We start from the raw sequence: 25,214 nt of genomic DNA, 5'->3' as shown, positions 1-25,214 counted from the left end.
TTGAAATCCTTCTGAGACCGAGTCTTGCGCTATAGGCGCTAAAGAGCACGGCTATGCTTTTTCAGACTTCTAGTGTTATCGGTTTGCCAAGGTTGAAGGGGTCGGGGCCTGATTCGGTGTGTGGTGAGGTGGGCCAGTGTGTCCAGGGAGGCTAAGAGTGAAGCATTGTAGACAGAAGTGGCTAGGTTGGTGCAGGACAGGGGTGCAATTTTGTCATAGAGGTGGTCGGTAGCAGAGTAGAGAAGAGAAGGGTTGAGATGGCGTAGGTTTCTGCGGGTAACTGTACGGTTGCTGGGGGGAGAGGAGGTGGAGGAGAGGGAGAGAGTGAAACTAATAAGGTAGTGATCAGAGAGAGGGAAAGGATTGTTGGAAAGGTTGTGCGGGGTGCATAGGTGGGAGAAAACAAGGTCAAGGATATTGCCTTCAGAGTGAGTAGAAGCATGTATCCATTGCTTCAGGTCAAAGGAGGAGGTTAGATTGAGAAGTTTGGAAGTGGTAGGAGTGTTAGTATTAATGGGGATGTTGAAGTCGCCGAGAATGATTGTGGGGATTACGGAAGAGAGAAAGTAGGGTAGCCAGGCGGAGAAGTCATCAAGAAAGGTTGATACTGGTCCAGGTGGGCGGTAGATCACAGCTATCCTTAGAGAAACAGGGGAGAAAAGATGAATGCAGTGTACCTCAAATGAGGAGAGTGACAGCGAGGGAGGCGGCTGAAGTACCTGAAAGGAGCTATGTGGGGCTAGAAGGATCCCGACACCCCCTCCCTTGCGTCCGTTTGGTCTAGGGGAGTGAGTCCATAGAAGACCACCTTGGGATAGGGCAGCAGAAGACGCAGTGTCAGGTGGTATTTAATGCCCCTTTAAAACTGTTATTGAAATTTTACCATACCCACTAGTTGATGCAGTTTGGAAGGCATATGTGTTGGGGGGGGGGGGGGGTTTCAGGGGTCCTGGTTGAGTTCCTGTACCTATTTCCTGAGAAAAAAATCCCTGCCATAGTGATAATATAAGAATGTAAGCCAGTTAAAAGCCTTTTATGTTTATAAAAGCATTTAAAAAACATTTTAGTAGGTAAATTGGTCACAGAGTTATCATGAGGTAAACCAACACATCCAGAATCTTCTACATGTGGCCCAGGCATCTGACTTACACTGACACTTGGTTGTGAAAAGTTTAAGTACAATTACGAGCCACTGGCATTTTTACAATTCATGAAAAATGTCAAATTTCACAGTTTTTATTTTCAGCAGCACGCCTGAATTAAGTTTAAGTAATATAAAGATCTCATAAGTGCCTCCATCAGATCTTTGTTCCTCAGGCTGTAGATCAGAGGATTCAGCAATGGGTTAATGAGGGCAGATATGACTGTAAACAGTTTTTTTAAATTGAAGATATCGCTGGAGGTGGGAACCAAGTAAATAAAAATTAAGGAGCCATAAAAGATGAAGACCACGGTGAGGTGTGAGGTGCAGGTGGAGAAGGCTTTCCTCTTTCCAGTGTTGCTACGGATTCTGAGAACGGTCCTAAAAATATAGACATAGGGAAGAAAGGTCAAAAGAAAAGCTCCTAATCCAGCACTGGCACCTGCTAAGAATACGACCACCATGTTCATGAAGGGGTCACTACATGTAATTTGATATAAGTGTGGGAGGTTGCAAAAGAAGTTGTGTATGGACTTTTGTCCACCGAAGGACAACCTGAGCAAAAATAAAGTATGAATCAAAGAGAGAGAACATCCTGCAACCCAGGCCAGGGAGGCCATATTAGCACAGACCCTCCAAGACATAATTTGTGTGTAATGTAGAGCATGGCAAATGGCAAGGTATCGGTCATAGGACATAGTCGAGAGCAAGAAAAGTTCTGAGCAAACAAAAAAGAGATAGAAAAAGACTTGGGCTATACAGGCAGGAATGGATATTGATTGTTTGTTTGTGACCAAGTCATAAAGCATCCTTGGTGCGGTCACTGATGAATGGGACATGTCCAGAAAGGCCAAGTTAGCAAGAAAAAAATACATTGGGTTGTGCAGATGGTAGTCAGTGAGGACCAAGAAAAAAATAAGAAGGTTTGTGATAAGAGTCATCAGATAGATCAGAAGGAAGAACACAAAAAATGCATTCATGGTCAGTGGATGGTCTGATAGACCCACAAGAGTAAAGGAGGAAATCTCTGTCACATTTCTCATATCAATCTAATTCAATCATCATTCTGAGGAATTATTAAAAGAAGAGCATGTACGAGTGCCTACATATTATTCACAGGTTTGCATGTAGGCCAGCTAATGATTTATTCTTATATAAGATGTTGGCAGTCCTGCTGCCTTGTAAAAACACAAAGTCTCATTAAAGGTCTCCATAGAATAAATGTGTAACACCTTTGTGACTTGGGTGCCTTTTTGTTATAATTTGATACAGATAATAAAATCTGAACTGTAAATAAAATCCAAAGAAATTGTTTTAATCTGTTTGTCAACTATAGTATTTATTGGCTACGGGACAGAGTGATCTAAAATATTTAACATGAACAATGTTTTTTCCTTTAGGTTCCATGTAGTTGCATCTTGTAAGGGTTGCCAACTGAAAACGTAATTGGATCACACAGTTTCTAATCAGTAAGGGAAGTTACAACTAGGGATTGACCGATTATCGGCAAAGCCGTTATATCGAGGGCCGATCTGCACTTTCCCCGATATATCGGAATCTGCCACCAAGGTGACCGATATTACCAATATTTGAGGAAAGTGCTTGGCATCACCCCGGTACCGGCATCCATAGCTGATGGTCGGCTGTCTTGTAATGACCACCGATGCGGCTGAGAAGCCACTCGGCTGTCATTACAAGGAGCGGGAGGGGATGTCCTTCCCCCTCCCGTCACCTTCCGCGGCTTGCGCGGGTTTCCCAGCCTGCACGGCCGCCGAAGACCCGATCAAAGCCGCTCTGATCGGCTCTCCATGCAAAAACCTGGAAGTGATGTCATGCAATCACTTCCGGGTACTGGCGCCAGATTAAAAAAAATGACAGCATTAAGAACGGCCAAACTTGGCGTTTTAAATGCTTTTAAGTGCAGAGGAGGGGTTTGGGGTCCCTCCACAAGAGTACCTGTGAAAAAAATAAAAATATCGGTATCGGCGACGTAAAACCAATATGGGTCGATCACTAGTTACAACCTTTAGGTTTGGTTGGGTAGTAATTGTTCAGGGTCACTACAGTTTGGCAAAAAAGCAGAAACAAAAGGCACAGAAAGCTCTAATCCTAAAAACATGCAACACAAAAACAAACAGGGCACTGAGTTCAGATTTTCTAAGGGTTGCTGAAATTGCCACTGAGCACACTGGCTCCAGTTCATCACCAATCCACGTAACAGGGGCATCCTTCTGGAACAAGGAATGGACCCAAAGTTGAGAGTCCTTATACATAGTACAATCCAACGATAGTGCCAAACTCTCTTGGATGTTTGTTTGGTGCTCTTTTTGGATTATATGCGTCCTAAAAACATTAACCTTTATTTACAAAGGGATACAAATTGGCCGGTGGCTGCACCGACAAGCCATAAAAACGGAGACACGTGCCAAAGCCAGCAAACTTGCTAAAATAGTGTTGCAGCATTTAGGTTTTGGTGGGTATACATTTATCAGTAGCGCCACAGTTTGATGGCAGCAAAAATAAGCCAAAATGAAAAGACAGAAGTCACAGTTTCTTCCTAAAAGTGACTATAGAGTCATCCTTTTTTTAAAATTTCCTGGGGGATTTCTGGCAAGAAAGGGAAGAAGGAGAAGTAGGATATATGCCCGAAGGTAAGTATAAAGGTACTCAGCAGCACCATTACTTTTCACACGGGATTAGGCAGCAGACAACAATAAAAAGAAAGGATTTTGGTGTTTTTCGTAAAATGGAGCAGAAATTTAACAAATTTAAATTTAGTTTCCGGAAAACTGCACTCTCAGGATGAGGGCAATGGGAGGTAGAGGTGGCGGAGCCACCAAATGAGGTCCTACAAGGTTCCCTTTCCAAGCCACCAAAAAGTTAATGCAGTGTGCATTGAACAATATATATTGTCTCTTCCCATGTTCATTTGCAGCACTGCTGATGACAGTGTGATCTAGAGACCCATTTTGCTTGACTTTGTAAGATGGTGACTACCTTCTGAGAAAAATAAATAAATAATACATACAAAAACATTAATTTTATCTAAATATATAAAAAAAAGTAAGATAAAATAGAAATGATAAAATGAGCCATAGAGAAAAAATAATAATTGTGGCTGGGTATCTCCTATGGTGGAGTCTAGGAACTGGAACAACAAGAAGACATGGGAAGAGTTGGCCACATTTGCATTTATTGGGAGTGGTGGCAGAAGAAGCACAGATTCAGAGAATGAATTAAACAGGGAGATCCTTTCACTGGAAGTCCTCAGGTGCAGCTTCCTCTCCAGCAAGGAGAATAGTGAGCAGCACAGTATTGCCATCACCAAATCTCACCCCAAATCTGGTGAGACTAGCAGTTAGAGGCATCGGTGCCTTAAATGATCTCACACCACAAATATACAACTATAACCTTTTAGTAAGGATGATTTCTGCTGATAGAAATAGCATTTTGAGATTGAAATTGGAATGGAGAGTAGATACACAGGGGGGCCTAATGGTATGGCTATGGAGCACGTTCACGCTTAGTTACACCCAGGAACTCTACAGCAGTGGCCAAGAGTTTTGAGAATGAAATATTCATTTTCACAAAGTTTGCTGCCTCAGTTTTTATGATGGTAATTTGCGTATACTCCATAATGTAATGAAGAGTGATCAGATGAATTGCTTTTACTTGCAAAGTCCCTCTTTGCCATGAAAATGAACCTAATCCCATAAAAAATCATTTCCACTGCATTTGTGAATGAGTTATTAGGATGCCAAAGAATGTCCAGCAAGCGCCAGGATCATCTCCTACAGTTGATTCAGCTGCAGGATCGGGGCACCACCAGTGCAGAACTTGCTCAGGAATGGCAGCAGACGGGTGTGAGTACATTGGCACGCACAGTGAGGAGTAGTCTTTTGGAGGATGACCTGGTGTCAAGAAGGACAATAAAGAAGCCACTTCTCTCTCCAGGAAAAACATCAGGACAGACTGAGATTCTGCAAAAGGTCCAGGGATTGGACTGCTGAGGACTTTTTCTCTGATGAATCCCTTTTCTGAGCACTACCATCAGTCCTTTGTCATGCATCCTGAGACCATTCATGTGTAGGGTTGCTTCTCAGCCAAGGGAGGCGGCTCACTCACAATTTTGCCTAAGAACATGAATGAAGAATGGTACAAAAACATCTTCCGAGAGCAACTTCTCCGCCATCCAAGAACAGTTTGGTGAGGAACAATGCCTTTTCCAGCATGATGGAGCACCTTGCCATGAGGCAAAAGAGATAACTAAGTGGCTTGGGGAACAAAACAGCAACATTTTGGGTCCATGGCCAGGAAACTCCTGAGACCTTAATCCCACTGAGAACTCGTGGTCAATCTTTAAGAGGCAGGTGAACAAAAAAAAAAAAAAAACCCCACACATTCTGAGAAACTCCAAGCATTGATTATGCAAGAATGGTCGGCCATCAGTCAGGATGTGTCTCAGAATCCCAGAAGTTGATTGACAGCATGCCGGGGAGAATTGCAGAGGTCTTGATAAGGAAGTGACAACACTGCAAATATTGACTCTTTGCATAAACTTCATGTAATTGTCACTAAAAGACACTTATGAAATGCTTGTAATCAGGGCTGCTGTTTGAAATCACGGGGCCCCATACAGCCTACCTGACAGGTCCTCCCTGGCTGTAAGTGACGAATGACATAGATCAGTCCCTTTCTCTGCAGCCTCAGCTGCATAGATGAATGAATTGAAGGCTTCTTGCTCATTCACAAACTGAAGCAAAGTTTTCTATGCTTCAGTGATGAATGGATACAAAAGTGATTGGTACCGATCAGTCACTGTGTTCATTCAGGAAAGGAAGCGGCCAATAAATTATATATTTACTGCCTCTTCCCCCTGATCTCCATCCTGAATAATCCCCCTGTACGCCCGCAACAGCTGTCAGCAGGAGAGGAGAGGATGGAAGCTGGCAGTGCTGCAGGGGAAAGGGGCACACAGGGGGGCCCAGACAGCAGATTGAAGGGGTGCATATGCTAGAACCAGTCCCCCTGCTGTGAAGTTGGAGAAAGAAGAAGGAGGAGAGTCTGGCCGTGCTGCAGGGGGAGGCAGAAGAGGATTGATAATGGTTTGGTGGTGAATTGGCGCAAGAAGAGGTCTCAAAAAAAAAAAAAAAAAAAGTCTGGTCCTGGGGACCTGGGGGAGGGGGAGAAGGGAAACACCAGGGATGGGGGGACCCCCAAACAGTTCAGGGGGTAGCTGTCCACTGTAGCAGCTGCCGGCGGAAGAGACAGAAGAGATCTCTGGGGGGAGACAAGAGGGAAGACAGCGCAGCGCCTTCTAAGTGCAGCAAGACATTTATTGAAGTATGTGCAGCAGTATTACACTCACATTTAGTCGGTGAATAAGATGCAGTTAGTCAAGTAATGTTGATCATCAGGAGAATCACTGGAGCGGGTCCTGGTGGTGGAGGCAGTGGATCCCGGTGAGAGCGGCAGGGGGTTCCTCCGTGTGTACAGGGATGGCCTCGGTGGTGTCCGTGGGCTCCTCGTCAACTGGTGGAACGCTGGCACTCGTGGGTCCTGGGATCCTGAAGTCACTCCTGGCGGTGATGCGGGATGCTACGGCGACGCGTTATCGGAGCATGCGCTCCTTCCTCAGGCCGTGGATGCACCATGTTTGGACAGGGTATTTATGCAGTGATAAGGACGGTGGCTCAGGGGAGGCAAAAAGCATGGCTTGGAAGTCTGCAATAGGTGGAATATCGGTGTTTGGCCACTAGGTGGGGTGTGTGGGTACACAAACTGATGTGGTTAAATGCATGGGGAGGGGAATGACAGACCATGTGGGAAACTATAGTGTAATAGGACCGTAGTTGAAAACTGAGAAGGGGGGGGGTTTGTTTTGGGGTTTTTTTTTCCACTGGGAGGGATGGAGATGACAAGGGAGGGGGGGGTTTTGGGGGGATTATGTGTATAAGTGTCACGGATATGTGTTGCTGTATGTATGGCGCTATGGGATAAGAATAGGGTACATGGTTTGGGCACGGGGACATATTGGGGGGGGGGGAAGGACATGTAGGGTGTTGGGGGGGGGTGGAGGAGGAGAAGATGTGATGTAAAAAAAAAAAAAAACGCATGTACAATAACTGGGGATGGTTATGGTTGTAGCTGTTTTTTGGGGGGGGGTTTGTGGGGGTTTTTGTTTTCACGGGCAGTTTGATCCAGGGGGGGGGGATTGGAAGGGTGGTGTGTTGTCTTAACAAAAAAAAAAAAACGCACAAATCAATAAATAAATATCAAATCCGAACTTTTGCAACAGGCGATGGGGGGGGGGGGGGTATGGCTGGGGATGGTTTTGGTTGTGGTTGTTTGGGGGGGGAGGGAAGGGTTGTGGGGGTTTTTTGATTTCACGGGCGGTTTAATCCGGGGGGGGGTTGGGTTTAGTGGGGGGTGTGGAAAGAAGGTGGGTGGGGTGCATGGAGAAGCATTACAGTAAGGTGTTGGTTTCTATTTCCTCGTTAAGGCCTCCAGGCGCGAGGGTGTCAAGTGTGTAGATCCAGAACGTTTCTCTGCGACAAAGTCGCTTGTAACGTTCAGTTTGTGGGAATGAGTTGGGGATGGACTCGATGACCCAGACACGCAGACCTGTGGACGATTTCTCATGGTGTTCGGCAAAATGTCTGGGCACACTATGTTTGTCTTTTCCGGCCTCAACTAGGCGGCGGTGTTCGCCAAACCGCTTTCTTAGGGTCCGGATGGTTCTCCCTACATAGAACTGGCCACAAGGGCAGGTGAGGCAGTAGATCACGTATTCGGATGAGCAGTTGTGGAAGTGTTTGATGGTGTATGTTTTGCCTTTTACGTTGAATTCTTTTTGTCCATGTTGTATGTGCTTGCAGGTGAGGCAAAGGGCTTTGCGGCATTGATACATCCCAACAAGCGGGATGAGGCATAGGGTGGCTGTGGGGGTTTTTTGTTCTTGTTTTAGTTTGCTCGGTGCTACAAGAGTTTTGATGCTTCTGGCCTTTCGGTAGGATACCTTAGGCTTTGGGGGGATGGTGGATTTTAGGTGGGGATCTTCCAATAGGATGGGCCAGTGTTTGGTGAGGATCTGTTCCATTCTGCAAAATTTGACATGGAATTGGGTGGTGAAGCGTATGGGCTGTGTTGTGGGTGCATCTTTGGGGGTGGGGGCAGGGATGTTTGTGTACTGGGAGTAAGCTTCATTGATGAGGGGTTGGGGGTAACCTTTTTCAACAAATTTTTGGGTTAGCAGGCCGCTCTGTTCGGTGTAGTCATGTTCTTTGGTGCAATTTCTTCTGAGTCGGCAGAATTGGCTTTTGGGGATATTTGAGATCCATCTTGGGTGGTGGCAGCTTTGGAAGTGTAGGAAAGAATTGCCCGCAGTGGGCTTGGTGTAATTCTTGGCCAATATGTGTTTGTCTTGGTGGTATAATAGGAGGTCTAAAAAGGCGAGTTCTGTGGGGTCGCATACTGAGGTGAATGAGAGGTTGTAAGTGTTGTTATTGCAGCGGTTGACGAACAGTTGGAAGAGAGGCTCGGGGCCGTCCCAGATGACAATGATGTCATCTATGTATCGACCGTAGTAGATGATGTTGGCGGCGAACGGATTATTGTGCCAAATGTGGTTGGTTTCCCAATAACCCATGGTGAGGTTGGCATAGCTGGGGGCAAAATTAGCCCCCATAGCTGTGCCATTGACCTGGAGGAAAAACTCACCATTGAATTCAAAGTAGTTTTTTTGGAGGCAGAATTCTGTGGCTTTGCTGATGAAGTTGGCTTGTTGAGGGTTGATGGTGGGATCGTCCATGAGGAAGTGGGTAACGGCTCTGAGGCCTATGTCATGGGGGATGGAGGTATATAGAGAGTTGACATCAAGGGATGCCCACATGTAGGATGATTCCCAGGAGTAGTGGGAGAGTTGTTCAAGGAGGTACACTCCGTCTCTGATGTATGCTGGGAGGTTTTGGGCTAGGGGTTGGAGGAATTGGTCAACGTATTGGGAGAAGGGGCTGGTAAGGCTGTCCATGGCGGCTACTATGGGCCTGCCAGGGGGGTTGGTGGAATTTTTGTGAATCTTGGGAATGTGGTAAAAATATGGTGTGGCAAAAAAATCCTTATTGAAAAATGCCAGTTCATGTTTATTGATTATGCCGGCCTCGTGTGCCTGCATAGTCAGGGACCGAGCCTCAGCTTGAAATGGAATCAGGGGGTCTTGGTGGAGCTTATGGTAGGTAGAGGTATCAGAGAGGAGCCTGTGGGCTTCATCTAGGTAGTCAGTTTTGTTTTGTATTACTATACCTCCACCCTTGTCGGCCGTCTTAATGACAAGGTTGGGGTTTTGGGTGAGATGCTTGAGGGCTTGTTTTTCACCGGTGGAAAGGTTGGAATGTTTGGAATGGGTGGGGGTAGCCGGTTGACAAAGTTTGATGATGTCGGAGTAAACCACTTGGTAGAAGGTTTGAAGGTATGGGCCCTTGGAATGAACTGGGTTGAAGACAGATTTGGGCTTGAAGGAGGAATGTTTAACTGGGGGTGAGGAGGACGGGTGTTGTGTGAACAGGGTGAGGTCTTCATCGTCATCATCGATGTATAGTTCCTCCAGTATTTTGCGGCCCTCTGGGTCAATGTCCAGGGGGACTGTGGGGGACGGTGTTGGTGGGGGGAGCATGATGGAGGATTGTTTGGTGGATTGTATGTTATAGTAGCGTTTGAGTGTTAGGTTACGTATGAAATAGTTGAGGTCCTTGTATATGGTGAAGGGGTTGGGCAGGGTGGAGGGTGCAAAGTTCAGACCTCGGTTTAGGAGGGAGATTTCTGCGGTGGAGAGGGTATGTGATGATAAGTTGAAGATTTTGGCTGTTTTATTGTACATGCGTTTTTTTTTTTTACATCACATCTTCTCCTCCTCCACCCCCCCCCCCAACACCCTACATGTCCTTCCCCCCCCCCCCAATATGTCCCCGTGCCCAAACCATGTACCCTATTCTTATCCCATAGCGCCATACATACAGCAACACATATCCGTGACACTTATACACATAATCCCCCCAAAAACCCCCCCCTCCCTTGTCATCTCCATCCCTCCCAGTGGAAAAAAAACCCCAAAACAAACCCCCCCCCCTTCTCAGTTTTCAACTACGGTCCTATTACACTATAGTTTCCCACATGGTCTGTTATTCCCCTCCCCATGCATTTAACCACATCAGTTTGTGTACCCACACACCCCACCTAGTGGCCAAACACCGATATTCCACCTATTGCAGACTTCCAAGCCATGCTTTTTGCCTCCCCTGAGCCACCGTCCTTATCACTGCATAAATACCCTGTCCAAACATGGTGCATCCACGGCCTGAGGAAGGAGCGCATGCTCCGATAACGCGTCGCCGTAGCATCCCGCATCACCGCCAGGAGTGACTTCAGGATCCCAGGACCCACGAGTGCCAGCGTTCCACCAGTTGACGAGGAGCCCACGGACACCACCGAGGCCATCCCTGTACACACGGAGGAACCCCCTGCCGCTCTCACCGGGATCCACTGCCTCCACCACCAGGACCCGCTCCAGTGATTCTCCTGATGATCAACATTACTTGACTAACTGCATCTTATTCACCGACTAAATGTGAGTGTAATACTGCTGCACATACTTCAATAAATGTCTTGCTGCACTTAGAAGGCGCTGCGCTGTCTTCCCTCTAGAAGAGGATTGATGTCTGCAATAAGACATTACAGCCGGCTCTCCTGCTCATCAGGTGCCCGGGCCCCCCTTTTCAATTGATGGGGCCTTGGCCCAGTACAGGAGGGCTGGCTGTACTGTCTTAACCACGGCCCTGCTTGTAATCATACTTCAGTATACCATAGTAACGTCTGACAAAAAGTCTTACAAACACTGAAGCAGCAGACTTTGTGAAAATTCATATTTGTGTCATTCTCAAAACTTTTGGCCATGGCTGCGAATTTGCACAATGCAAAAAGAAGTTCTTATATTTTATCATATGTTCTGCACTCAGTTACATTTTGATAGAATTGACCTATAAATACAAAGATGAATTTCTAACATTTATTACAAAACATTTTGTGAAACGAATTATTGAAAGTCTGTGTAAAAAAATGTTTTGCAAAATACTAAAGTGAAACTCCAGTCAAAACATCAAATGTATGTTAAAAGCAGCTGGTATAAATGCCCGGTTCTGTCCTTATGTGAGCTTGAAGCAATTTTCTGTACTGCAGCAGCCAGAATAATAAAGGCTGAGCCAATAGTATGAGTCATTTAGAAGTAATGCTTCTTTTAAAAAATAAAGAAACTAGTTATGGACCAAACCATCACAGAACGGGGTCTCTATAAAAACAAATCCCACAAATCTAGACCAATAAATCATAAAAAAAACAACTTTATTGTACATGTGACACATAGACACTTATAAAATCAATCATAGACCCCAAACCACCTTGCACACCTATTTCACATTCTCATTCATCCTTGAACTTATAAAGAATTGTGTACATAGTTACATAGTTACATAGTTTGTGAGGTTGAAAAAAGACATCAGTCCATCCAGTTCAACCTATGATGTGTGTGTGTGTGTTTGCTGTTAACCTTACATTGTATACCCCTGTATGTTGTACACTGTATACCCCTGTATGTTGTACATTGTATACCCCCTGTATGTTGTACACTGTATACCCCTGTATGTTGTACATTGTATACCCCTGTATGTTGTACATTGTATACCCCCTGTATGTTGTACACTGTATACCCCTGTATGTTGTACATTGTATACCCCCTGTATGTTGTACATTGTATACCCCCTGTATGTTGTACATTGTATACCCCCTGTATGTTGTACATTGTATACCCCTGTATGTTGTACATTGTATACCCCTGTATGTTGTACATTGTATACCCCCCTGTATGTTGTACATTGTATACCCCCTGTATGTTGTACATTGTATACCCCCTGTATGTTGTACATTGTATACCCCTGTATGTTGTGGTCCTTAAGGTGCCCATCTAATCGTTTTTTTAAACTTTCGATGCTCCCTGCTGATACGACTGCTTGTGGAAGAGAATTCCACATCCTTACTGCTCTGACAGTGAAGAACCCCTTACGTATTTTAAGGTTAAACCGTTTTTCCTCTAGTTTTAGTGAGTGGCCACGTGTCTTATTGTGTTCCCTTTCTCTGAATAGTTTGTTCCTTATGCTAGGGTCGCCAGTACAGTATTTGTACATTGATATCATATCCCCCCTCAATCGTCTCTTCTCCAGAGAGAATAAGTTCAGTGCTTGTAGTCTTTCCTCATAGCCGATGTCCTCCATTTCCCTAATTATTTGTGTCGCCCTTCTCTGGACTCTCTCCAGTTCTAGCACAGCCTATGTGAGGATCGGTGCCCAGAACTGGTTGGCAAAGATGTACAGATGGATCCCGGATACTGTAATATTGGCCATGAGCAGAAGGGATGCAGAAAATCTGTTAATACGATCCTTCAGGAAAACCAGGAAAGATAAAATACAGTATGTTCCACTTGTATCAATAGCTGGAAAATAATATACAGTATAGATGCAAGAGTTCCCTCCAATAGAGAGTAATATCTGATGCATAATTAAGTGTGTATTCCAATTTCTAGGCAAAAAGATATGAGACCAGAACATATGTGGCTGGGTACAGAGTACTGTGCAGGAGTAACAAGCAGCAATTGATGAAAAGTCCATAGAACTTTTTTCCACAACGTGGTCTAGAGGAAGACTCCGAACACGAGACTGAAAATATACAGTATGTTCCAACCTCCCTCACACGCTGTACAGAGAGGATAGACTAGAAACATCTACAATACAGTCCATAAGACTAATTATCACATATAGTATGCTCTAGAGGAGATCTCAAGACTATGGCTGTGAATGTTGATACCAATCTCCATCACATGCTTAAACAAGCTTAAACCAACCTGTCATAAGGAGGTATATTGTACCAGAGCCACTCATATAATATAGAAAAAGTGTCCCAGTGTAAATGCACTACAAGCCACCTCATGCAGAAACTGTAGAAGATCTCTAAAGTTGGATCCTTCACTTCACACCATATACTTATTGCCACCAATGGTCCACCATTGTCAGCCCCAAGAAAGGGATAGGTAGGGAGCACATGGAATCCTCTGCCATCTTGACCAGTTTTGCTGGTGCCCTCAGCTGCATCAGAGGTGCATTTATACTGGGGCACTTTCCCTATACATCATGACCAACCACCTACATTTTTCATAATGCTACCGTCTCTGTGAGGACATTCTTCTTCCTTATTTGAATATAATCTCCCCAGGACTTATAATACTCCTTTCAATCCCTCCTTTTTTCCCCTGTTTTGTTCTTTTTCTTCTTCTTTCCTTTCTTTGTCCCCCCCCCCCCCCCCACCTCCCCTCTCTTCTTTGTCCTTCTACCCACTTCTTTCACACTTATTTGTCCATTAGTTCCATCCACCTTCTTGTCACTACTAATTATTTTATCCATGACCAGGTCCACTATCAAAGGAGAATCGTGGGATTCAAAAAAAAACAAACAATCATACTCACTTAGATGGATGCAGTTTCGATCAAATGCTGCATCTATCCCCTGCCACCTCTAAGACTGGGAACTGATCGATCAAAGACCTCTTATCACTTAGTTCTCAGTCTTCAGTGAGCAGAGGGCAAGTGACTGTCAATCATCAGCACTCTGCTCCACCTCTACAGACCTCACTGGAGAATCGGACTGTAAAGGGGGTGGAAGAAGCTGGCCCAGCCTCTCAGCAGAATGCTGACAGGCTGAGCCAGCTGCTGTTCAGGCATCTGGGTGGATCCCAACATTACAGTGGGGATCCCACCAGAGTCTGGGCCAGCTGAGTAATATCAGCCGGCAGCTGACTTTAGCCAGCTGTTGACTGAATAAAGGTCACTGGAATCAGAACTAAGTGCACTCCCGTGACCCACAGGAGAAATAGGGTCAAAAAAGCTGTGGCCTTACTTCTACTTTACCTGTTGCTGACCGCCCGCTGCAGATTTACTGCAGCAAGGTGGCTCGGCTGCACGAACCAACGTAACTGTACGTCGGTCGCGTGCAATGTTCTGATTTAGTTTAGAACTAGGGATGATCGAACTTTTGAAAAGTTTGGTTCGACCAGAACACCCGAAAAAGTTCAGGTCCGGATTCCAGAACCCCATTGAGATCAATGGGACCCGAACTTGAAGCCCTAAAACCCAATAAATGCCCCTAAAAAGTGCCTAGGGTTCTGGCACACAAAAAAAAGTTCTTAAAAATTGTCGTTTTTGATAGAGAGCCAATTATTGAAAAATTATTGAAAAAATTATTGAAAAAAAAAAAAAGAGATTTCTTTGGATTTAGTGTCTGGGGGGGGGGGGGGTCTAAAAATTGTACCTGTGAAGTTTCAGCTCTGTAGCATGTCCAGAATCAGAAAACAAAGATCGTTTGTATTAGAATTGCAGTAGAGCAGGCATATGGCTCCGCTATTTTCACACCTGGCCGTTTTTGTTTCAGGCGTTTATTGGGCTTTTTTGTGGACATCTTTGGAGGCAGGCATGACATCTGAACTTCTGTGTAGGGGTGCATAAAAGAAAGGAAAAGGAGGCGCAAACACCTAGTGCATTACCCGTGGTACTGTTAAAATAATTTAATAAAATGCTGAATGCATACTCACAAACATGAAGAATTAAAATCGTATTGCAAATTCCCGTCACCAATACGATTTGAATTCTTTTCCTTTCTATTATGCATCCGCTTGGAGTTCCCTGCCTGAAGAGAGCAGCACGCCAGTCTTCCCCTTCGGAGTGAGCGCTTGGCTGATATATTTGTTTCTGTGTAGGGGTATATATACACACACACACACTTATATGTATATATACACATACACACATATAGGTGTGAAAGTAGCGGAACCCTATGCCTGCGCTAATGAAATTATTTGCAGGCATAGGGCTCCACTCCTATCACACCTATATGTGTGTATGTGTATATATACATATATGTGTGTGTGTATATACAGTATACCGCTATACAGAAGTTCAGATGTTATGCCTGCCTCCAAAGACGCCTAAAAAATGCCCAAAAAACGCCTACAACAAAAACGGCCAGGTGTGAAAGTAGCGGAGCCCTATGCCTGCTCTACTGCAATTCTAATACAAACAATCTTTTCTCTATAGCGGTCACCCTGACATGGAAGGGTTTGGTCACCCTGCCATAGCAGTCAGTGTCAGTTCACCCTACACTACACTACAGTCACCCTGACACTTAACACTTTACCTACAGAAACTAGATTTTTGAATCTAACTATAGTGGAAAATAGTACCCTAACTACACTGCATATCCCTTTCCTCACACTAATAATTGCTAAATGACACTTTTGAAGCAGGAGTAACAGAACTGCTTCCACTCTCTTCCACAGCCCCTGTATTACAGTGCTAGAGATTTGGCGGGGCTATCTTATATACTGGGGGGCGTATTCACTACTGATTGGCCTCTGGACCCCCTAGTCACTCCAATTACATTCCTAGCATCCTCCTGCCCCCTCAATTGGCTTTTACTGATGGTTCTGGTCCAATCACGGGCTTTTAAAGCCCAGTTCCTGTCCCATTGCATCTTGGTTGGTTCTGGTTGCCGAATTCCAAACTTTTTCCGCAAAAAGTTTGGAATTCGGCCGAATTTCGAACAGTTAATGTTCGGGTCGAACCGATAGTCGACCCGAACCGTTCGATCATCCCTATTTAGAACCAATCAGTCATCGGGTCCAGGCCAATGATTTTTTGGACCTGGTGATCTCTTCTGACCAATTGAAGAATGTCCTGTGCTCATGTAATGTAAACACAGGCACAGGAAATGATGCAATCTTCTCTCCTGGAGTCCTTTTCGGTTCCAGTGTGAGAGGAGAGAACATCTACTGTGAGTACACAAGCACTACACTGACACCAGTACACATAGGCACACATTTAACCCCCTTATCACCCCCCCCCCAGTTAACCCCTTCATTTCCCTGTCACAGTGTACACTATATACAGTATACAGACAATTTACTGATCCCTGTATTAGTGTCACTTGTGACTTCAGTTAGTGTGAGAGGCAGTTAGTGGTAGTTAGTCACAGTCCCGGATAGGTTTAGGGTCCCCGCCATATATCTCCTAATAAATATTTAACCCCCTTATCACCCCAAGTTAACCCCTTCATTTCCCTGTCACAGTGCACACTATATACAGCATACAGACAATTTACTGATCACTGTATTACTGTCCCTTGTGATTTCAGTTAGTGTGAGAAGCAGTTAGTAGTTAGTGGCAGTCCCAGATAGGTTTGGGGTCCCTGCCATATATCCCCTAATAAAGATTTAACCCCCTTATCACCCCCAGTTAACCCCTTAATTTCCCTGTCACAGTGTCACTAGTAAAGTGTACAGATCTTTTTTTCTGATCACTGTATTAGTGTCACAGGTGATATCAGTTAGTTAGCGTCAATCCAGGACAGCTTCAGATTGCCCACCTTATATTTAGTAATACATTTCAACCCTTTGATTGCCAGTGACACACACATACACACACACACACACACACTAAACACCTCCATTACTAGTATAGTGTCTGAACGGATCAATATCTTTGATCTGATCGAAACTATACTAGCGTCCCCAATAGATTTGTTTAGTGTTCCCAAAATGCAGCGTTAGCAGGATCAGCCCCGACACCTGCCAGCACCTGCGTTTGCCCCACCGCCCATCCCCCAAGAAGTGCAGAATCAGCAGATTACTGTCATTTCTAATACACAGCACACTAAACTGCAGCGTTAGCTTAGCAGATTAGCAGAATCAGGCCTGATCTCTGCTAGCACTAGCAGTTACATATTTTTGGTAGCGGTTCAAACAGCCCTTGACAACCAGGTGCTTTCTTAACTGTGAGTCACGCTAGGTACCTATAAATTTATTGGCCAAAATGTCCAAACAGAGGTACACTAGTGAAGAGGCCTACAGGATGCTGAGCATGACCGATGAGAGCGATGGAAAAGCCTCACTGTAGAATGTCTCCAATCATCTCTATGGCCTAAGATCCTGGAAGCTACAAGCTTTTCATGACTTCGGTTTCGCCAGAAATAAACAGCGCCATTGGGAAAGCATCTTATCACAACAATCTTGCTGTGGTCAGATGCTTTAAAGGAAGAGGAAACATTTGGAGTCCAATAGACTCCAATTTTTTCAAAAAAGAGTACCTGTCACTACTGGTTTCTATCAACCATAACCATACAAATTCCCTGTTATAACAAAAAAAAAAGATAAAAAATGATAAAAAAAATTATTTAAAAAAATGAAAGGGAAGGTGTCAAAACAACATAAAAAAGCAAAATAAATAATAATAATAATAAATGCATCGGCCTGGTGTCATATGTAAACAGCAATTGCGCCATGCATGTGAGGTATCGCCGTGAATGTCAAATCAAGGGCAGTGATTCTTGCAGTAGACCTCCTCTGTAAATCTAAAGTGGTAACCTGTAAAGGCTTTTAAATGCTTTTAAAAATTTACGTAGCTTGTTGCCACTGCACGGGAGTGCGCAATTTTAAAGCATGCCATGTTTGGTATCTATGTACTCGGCAAAGGATCATCTTTTATATTTTACCAAACAATTGGGCAATATATGTGTATTTGTTCATTCTATTTAAATATAAAATATAAAATATTCCATACACTCAACATGCCTCTCAGCAAATAGCTTGGAGTGTGTACTTTCCAAAAATGGGGTCATTGGGGGGGGTTGTGCTATCTTGACATTTCAGGGCCTCCGAAATGGTGATAGGTAGAGTGCAAGTAAAATGAGCATTTTACGCCCTTAGAAAATCTGAAGGTGGTGATTGGTTTTCAGGGTCCCGTACACAGTGAGGCTCCAAAAAAGTCTCACACCTGGGGTATCCCTGTACTCAGGAGAAGCAGCAGAATGTATTTTGTGGTGTCATTTCACATATACCAATGGCATGTGTGAACAATATATCATTTAACCACTTGCCGACCGCCCACTGTAATATTACTGCGGCAGGGCGGCTTTGATGCGTCCAGTCACGTAGTACTACATGACTGGGTACATGTGGTTTCGGCAGCGCACGCGCGCCGCCAGAGCCGCGCTCCCACTGTGTTTAGACACAGAGGGAGGCAGGCTGGGGGAGGAGAAGTGGCGATCGCCGCCTTCCTCCCACGATCATCTGGGAAACGGAGAGAAGACCTGCCTGCTTATGTAAACAAAGCAGGCGGATCTTCTCTCAGACAGGCAGGGAGAGATCAGCAGTTTCAGCTAAGCCTGTCACAGAACCATCCCCCCACACAGTCAGTAAGCACAATTAGGCATTCACTAACCCCTTAGATCACCCCCAGTATTAACCCCTTCCCTGCCAGTGCAATTTATACAGTAACAGTGCATATTATTTAGCACTGCTTACTGTATTAATGTCACTGGTCCCCAAAAAAAGTGTCAAAAATGTCAGTTAGGGGTCCGATCTGTCCGCTGCAATGTCGCAGTCCCGCTAAAAATCGCAGGTCACTGCCATTACCAGTAAAAAATAAAACAATTAAAATAAATCTTTCCTGTAGTTAGTAGACGCAATAACTTTTGCGCAAACCAATCAAAATACGCTTATTGTGATTTTTTTAACAAAAATATGTAGCAGAAAACAAATTAGCCTAAAATGTTAAAAAAAAAAATATTTTTTATTTTTTGGGGAGAATGTTATATAGCAGAATGTGAAAAATATTGTTTTTTTTTTCAGAATTGTCGTTTTTTTCTTTTTATAGCGCAAAAAATAAAAATCGCACAGGTGATCAAATACCACCAAAATAAATCTCTATTTGTGGGAAAAAAAAGGACCTAAATTTTGTTTGGGTACAGCATCGCACTGATCACGCAATTGCCTGTTAAAATAACGCAGTGCCGAATCGCAAAATAGGACCTGGTCAGGAAGGGGGTAAAACCTTCCGGGGCTGAAGTGGTTAAATGACAACAAAAAAAATTGTCATTTTCCCAAAACTTGTGGCAAAATATAAAATATTCCATGGACTTAACATGCCTCTCAGAAAATAGCTTAGGGTGTCTACTTTCCAAAATGGGGTCATTTGGGGGGGGGGGGGGGTTGCTATCTTAGCATTTCATGGCCTCCAAAACTAGGAGAAAATAGGCCGTGAGGAGTGAAATCAACAATTTATGCCCTTAGAAAGTCTGAAGGTGGTGATTGGTTTTTGGGGTCCTGTACGTGGCTAGACTGCCAAAAAGTCTCACATATGTGGTTTACCCATACTCAGGAGAAGCAGCAGAATGTATTTTGGGGTGTAATTCCCCATACACCCATGGCATGCGTGTCTTTTTTCAAACACCTGTGACAAAAAAAATGAAATATTCAATGGGGGTCAAAATGCATATCAGGAAATTCCTTGGGATGTCTACTTTCCAAAAAGTTGTAATTTAGGGGGGGTTCTACTGCCCTGCCATTTTAGCACTTCAAGAAATGAGATAGGCAGTCAGAAAATAAAAGCTGCGTAAATTCCAGTATATACGTACATTGTCAGAATGTTTATACTGCTCTGATATAACAGTGTCTATTTATGTAAATAAGCAAAGATCTGTAAGTTAGGAGATTCTTCACTTATTTCCATAAATCAATAAAAATGCAAGATCGTTTTAAGTGACTCTAAACTGAAGATAAGGAGGATACAATTCTGTGCAAAAATATATAGTTATTAAATACTTCAGCGCAAAATAAAATGTCAAAAATAGAATTGGTGATAAACACAAAGTTTAGAATAAAATGCAAAAAAATATATCTCACAGGTAATATGAGAATAAAATCAAAGAATATTATCTCAGAATAATAAAATGACCATAACCAAAGACTTCTAGAAGATGAATAATAGTCTACCAGGAAGACATAAAAGATAGCAACCAATATGACAGATTTGACACGTGACTTTTCTCATCCAACAGATATTCATGATTCCAATATTTTAAATAAAGTTACATGGATATAAATTGTTATACCATGTATTGGGACTTATTAAAAGTCCAAAGATTTTTGGTAAAGTAAAATTCGATTTAGTCAATCTACTACAAAGAATATCATCATAATTGAACCATTTACTAAAGCCAAAATTAGCTTCAAATCCCAAGATATAAAGAATTAAACAAATCATACTGCAGTTAGAATGATTCAAATTCAAATCTTGATGCTAACAGATTAGATGTAAGAATGGATCAATTAGGATTATGTATAAGGCAATACAGAATTGATACTTTATCAAACTCTGGAGAGTTTGTTGAATGGGATGTCACATTGCCTGGCTTTCAGGATCAAATGTCACCCATCAGTGTCCCAGATCTTTCTTCCAAAAGCATCTTACTCCTCTTACGATCTCTTCGATTCTCCCCCCTCTCTCTAGCTGACTAAAACTTTATGTCCCCTGAAGTGTGGGCGGGGATCTCATTACCATATAATTTCTACGTCACTTAAAGGATCTAATTTCTAATAATTAATACCTGAACTCAAAATTAAGCAATCACCAGAGGGCAGTGTTGTATTACTATTAGATTCGGGAAATAGAATATAATTACATTATTTTCCCACAGATAACCCTTTGACCTTAGGCTGGTAAAGAGCTTTAAATTCTCAAAACTCTGTCAAATGCTTCAGACTTCATGGCGAGAATAGAGAATTTATGGCAACTATAAAAACTTACAAGACCTTACATAAATATACCTGAAAAATGAAGTAATTAGTTCAACTTAAGTAAAATTAGTACTTAGCAAGGATATGAAACAAAATATAATATACAAAGTATTCCTAAAATATATATATATATGTGTTATAACATTGTTGCTAATATTTTCTCACACATGATTATAATATTTCTTTAAAACTTATTTAAAATGAGCCTTAACAGAATATATTAAACTATTGTTCATTGTCACACACAGATAAGATTATAACACTAACATTATTAGCATCTGGTAGAGTCTTATCTAAAATAATGCCAGTGTTCTACTTATATATGACTTAAGAAAACAGAATTGTCTGTTGAAACTTTAAGACCCTCTGTAAGAGACATCTTGTTAAAAAGAACATTTGAACTTTCATTCACCTCTAACAAAATGGATGCCAAGCTGCTCAAAATTTCTATATAGAACTGAATATATATGGCCTTTATATAATTCCATTTTTCTTTTATTTATTCTCCCCAATAATCCTGACAACACCATAGTTAGCTAAAACTTTTGTGCAAACCAATAAATATATGCTTTGTGAGATTTTTTTAATCAAAGACATGTTGCTAAATACATTTTGGCCTAAATGTATGACAAAAACTGAGTTCATTGGATATTTTTTTAAAAGAAAAAGTAGAAAAGTAAATTTTTTCTCAAATTTTCGGTCTTTTTTTTGTTTATATTGCAAAAAATAAAAACCACAGAGGTGATCAAATACCACAAAAAGAAAGTGCTATTTTTTGGAAAAAAAGGACTTAAATTTCATTTGGGTACAGCCTTGCATGACTGTGCAATTACCAGTTAAAGTCACGCAGTGCTAAATTGCAAAAAATGGCCTGGTTATTAACCATTTTAGCCCCGGAGGATTTGGCTGCTCAATGACCAGGCCATCTTTTGCGATTCGGCACTGTGTGAATTTAACAGACAATTGCGCGGTCGTGCAACACTGTACCCAAACAATATTGACGTCCTTTTTTTCCCCACAAACAGAGCTTTCTTTTGGTGGTATTTGATCACCTGTGCCATTTTTATTTTTTGAACTATAAACAAAAAAAGAGCAACAATTTTGAAAAAATAACAATATTTTTCACATTTTTTTATATGAAATTCTCCAAAAAAAATGTAACCCTGTGGGTGATCAAAGGGTTAAATGTATGCCTAAGGGAGTGATTCTAACTATGGGGGGGTTGGGCTTGTGAGAAGACCATAGAGACATGCAATCATATATAGCAGGATCGCATGGTCTCTGTGATCATGTCAGGGAGAAGAACAGTCAGCTGTGTTTACATCAACCGTCCGTCCTTCTCTGTCAGGGGGGGGACTCACATTAAAAATAGCATCATATTTGGAAATTAATCAAAAAATGCTGGTGGTGTGGGGAGGAATTCTTCTAGAACCTGGCCAGAGATACACTATATTGCCAAAAGTATTCGGACGCCTACCTTCACACACACCTGAACTTTAATGGCATCCCAGTCTTAGTCCGTAGGGTTCAATATTGAGTTGGCTCCGCCCTTTGCAGCTATAACAGCTTCAACTCTTCTGGGAAGGACTGAGCCCATCTCTAGCGAAGATGAAGGACACCCCAGTGTTGCAGTAACCAATATGAAGTATAAATCTAAGAAAAAAAAATTATCTACTTCATACATTGTATATTTAGGATAAATTGGAATAAAATAAAGTCTGTGCAAAAGAAATAGTTTGGATTCTGAATGTGAGGAATACCTAGAGTGAAGACAGATAGATTAGATAAAAAACCATGGGTGGTGGCCCTACCTGACATACACTATATTACCAAAAGTATTGGAACACCTGCCTTTACACGCACATGAACTTTAATGGCATCCCAGTCTTAGTCCGTAGGGTTCACTATTAAGTTGGCCCACCCTTTGCAGCTATAACAGCTTCAACTCTTCTCTTGTCCACAAGGTTTAGAGTGTGTATGGGAATGTTTCACCATTCTTCCAGAAGCACATTTGTGAGGTCAGGCACTGATGTTTGACAAGAAGGCCTGGCTTGCAGTCTCCACTATAATTCATCCCAAACGTGTTCTCTCGGGTTGAGGTCAGGACTCTGTGCAGGCCAGTCAAGTTTCTCCACCCCAAACTCACTCATCCATGTCTTTATGGACCTTGCTTTGTGCACTGGTGCGTATTCATCCATATTCAAACTGTTCATTTGTGAGCATGAAATTGTCCAAAATGTCTTGGTATGCTGATGCCATAACTGGAACTAAGGGGCCAAGCCAAACCCCTGAAAAACAACCCCACACCATAATCCCCCCTTAACCAAATGATTTGGACCAGTGCAAGACCCCCATATGCCCCCCCCTCTTCCAAATCCATACCAGACCCTTATTAGAGCATGCAGCCCTACAGGCCAGGAAACCTGAGCCATAACAGGCCACACACACCCAACATGGAAGGGTGCTTTGGGGCAGCCCCCCCCCCCCCAAAGCGCCTTATCCCTGTGTTGATTTGTTTTATAAATGGCAAATACATAAAAACAATGGTAAATAAAAATAGTTGTTATATTAGTTTCCTTACGAAGACAAGACAATCTTGTTTTTTCCAGAAAAATCTAAATGTTTTTTTTTCCTTGGTCCCATCAGACTCGAGGGGTGAAATTGGTTAATTCCAATGTCTGAGGATGACTGGTTTAGCAGCTGCAATAGTAAAGTAAAGATTAATGTATCTCCAAATTTAGTTCTGGATTGGTTTAATTTTTTGGTGACTGAAAGTCCTTCTGAATGAAGCTTTAAGGTCTGTATTCCTCAGGCTGTAGATTAAAGGGTTAAGCAAAGGGTTAATGAGGGCATACATGACCGAAAACAGTTTATTCATACTAAACATATTGCTGGAGGAAGGAACCAAGTAAATAAAAATGATGGAGCCATAGAAGATGAAGACCACCATGAGGTGTGAGGTGCAGGTGGAGAAAGCTTTCATCTTTCCAGTTTTGCCACGAATGTGGAGAATCGTGTTGAAAATACGGACATATGGGAGGAATGTGAAAATAAGAGCTGATAATACCACTGCACTGCCCACTGTGAAAACAAGCAATATGTTTAATGTTGGGTCTGTACATGAAATCTGGAACAAGTGTGGAAGGTCACAGAAGAAGTTGTGGATGGAGTTTGGACCGCAGAAGGACAACCTGAGCAAACAAAGAGTATGAACCAAGGAATAAATAATCCCAAAGACCCAAATTACAACAGCTAAATGACTGCACACCCTCCAGGACATAATTTGTGTGTAATGTAGAGGTTTGCAGATGGCAATGTACCGGTCATAGGACATAGCCGAGAGCAGGAGGAGCTCAGAACAAGCAAAATAGAGAAAGAAAAAGATTTGGGCTGTACAGGCAGGGAGCGTTATTGACCGGTTTTTGGTGACCAAGTCAAAGAGCATCTTTGGTCCACTCACTGATGAATAAGACATGTCCAGAAAAGCCAAATTGCTGAGAAAAAAATACATTGGGTTGTGCAGATGGAAATCGGTGATGACCAAAAAGAAAATAATGAGATTTGTGATAAGAGTCATCAGATAGATCAAAAGAAAAAGTACAAAAAGTCCATTCATGGTTGGTGGATGGTCTGATAGACCTACAAGGATAAGAATGGTGATCTTTGTGAGATTCATCATTATAGTTATTCCTTCTCAGTGTAAATGGATCACCATGGAACAGCAATAAAATGATCAGTCTGAGGAATTATTAATAAGAAAACATGTAAGGTGTGCCCACAAATTATATTCTGGCTTCTTTGCAGACATTGGATTCACATAATAACTTATATAGATATAAAATGTTGGCATTCCCACAGGACAGTCTGCTGTGTTGTAAGAATACAAAGTTTTAAGTCTTGTTAAAAGTCTCTAAAGGCTTTTTTTTTTTATAAAGTAAGTTTACAGTTTATAAAATAGTTTCTGAATAAAACTTTACTGACATTCTATTATTTTTTTTAGTTCTGTTTTATTATTTGGTTTTAGGACAAAGTAATAAGCACAAAACACTTAAAAAATGAAAACAATAACTGCTTTTTTTTCGCTCGTATAACTTTGCAATAATAACAATAATAATGATAATAATGTAAAATATTACCAATAATATAACATGTTATTATTATTATTAATAATTAATAATAATAATAATAATAATAACAATAATAATATCAGAGGACAACTTGTTATAGAAATAAAATAAGTTGCAATACCAATACTAATAATATATATAAAAACAATGTAATATAATAATAATAATAATAATAATAATAATAATAATAATAATAATAATAATAACAACAATAGCAGAGGACA

The 25,214-nt window shown here is 42.3% G+C and overlaps 1 protein-coding gene across 1 annotated transcript; it reads right to left on the bottom strand.

Moving 5' to 3' along the window:
- Positions 1-1,242: 1,242 nt before the first annotated feature.
- On the bottom strand, positions 1,243-24,539 carry LOC309561692 (olfactory receptor 2A12-like; the record flags this gene model as incomplete). Its single annotated transcript, XM_082265680.1, has 2 exons — positions 1,243-2,106; positions 24,465-24,539. The coding sequence occupies 2 exons, from the start codon at positions 24,537-24,539 to the stop codon at positions 1,243-1,245; spliced, it is 939 nt and encodes a 312-aa protein (XP_082121806.1).
- Positions 24,540-25,214: the final 675 nt, after the last annotated feature.

This window comes from Pelophylax lessonae (assembly GCF_965119305.1).
Source record: "Pelophylax lessonae genome assembly, chromosome: 8".
Lineage (NCBI taxonomy): Eukaryota > Metazoa > Chordata > Amphibia > Anura > Ranidae > Pelophylax > Pelophylax lessonae.
The sequence above is the reverse complement of the archived record's forward strand: the minus strand, read 5'-3'. Positions and strand labels throughout refer to the sequence as shown.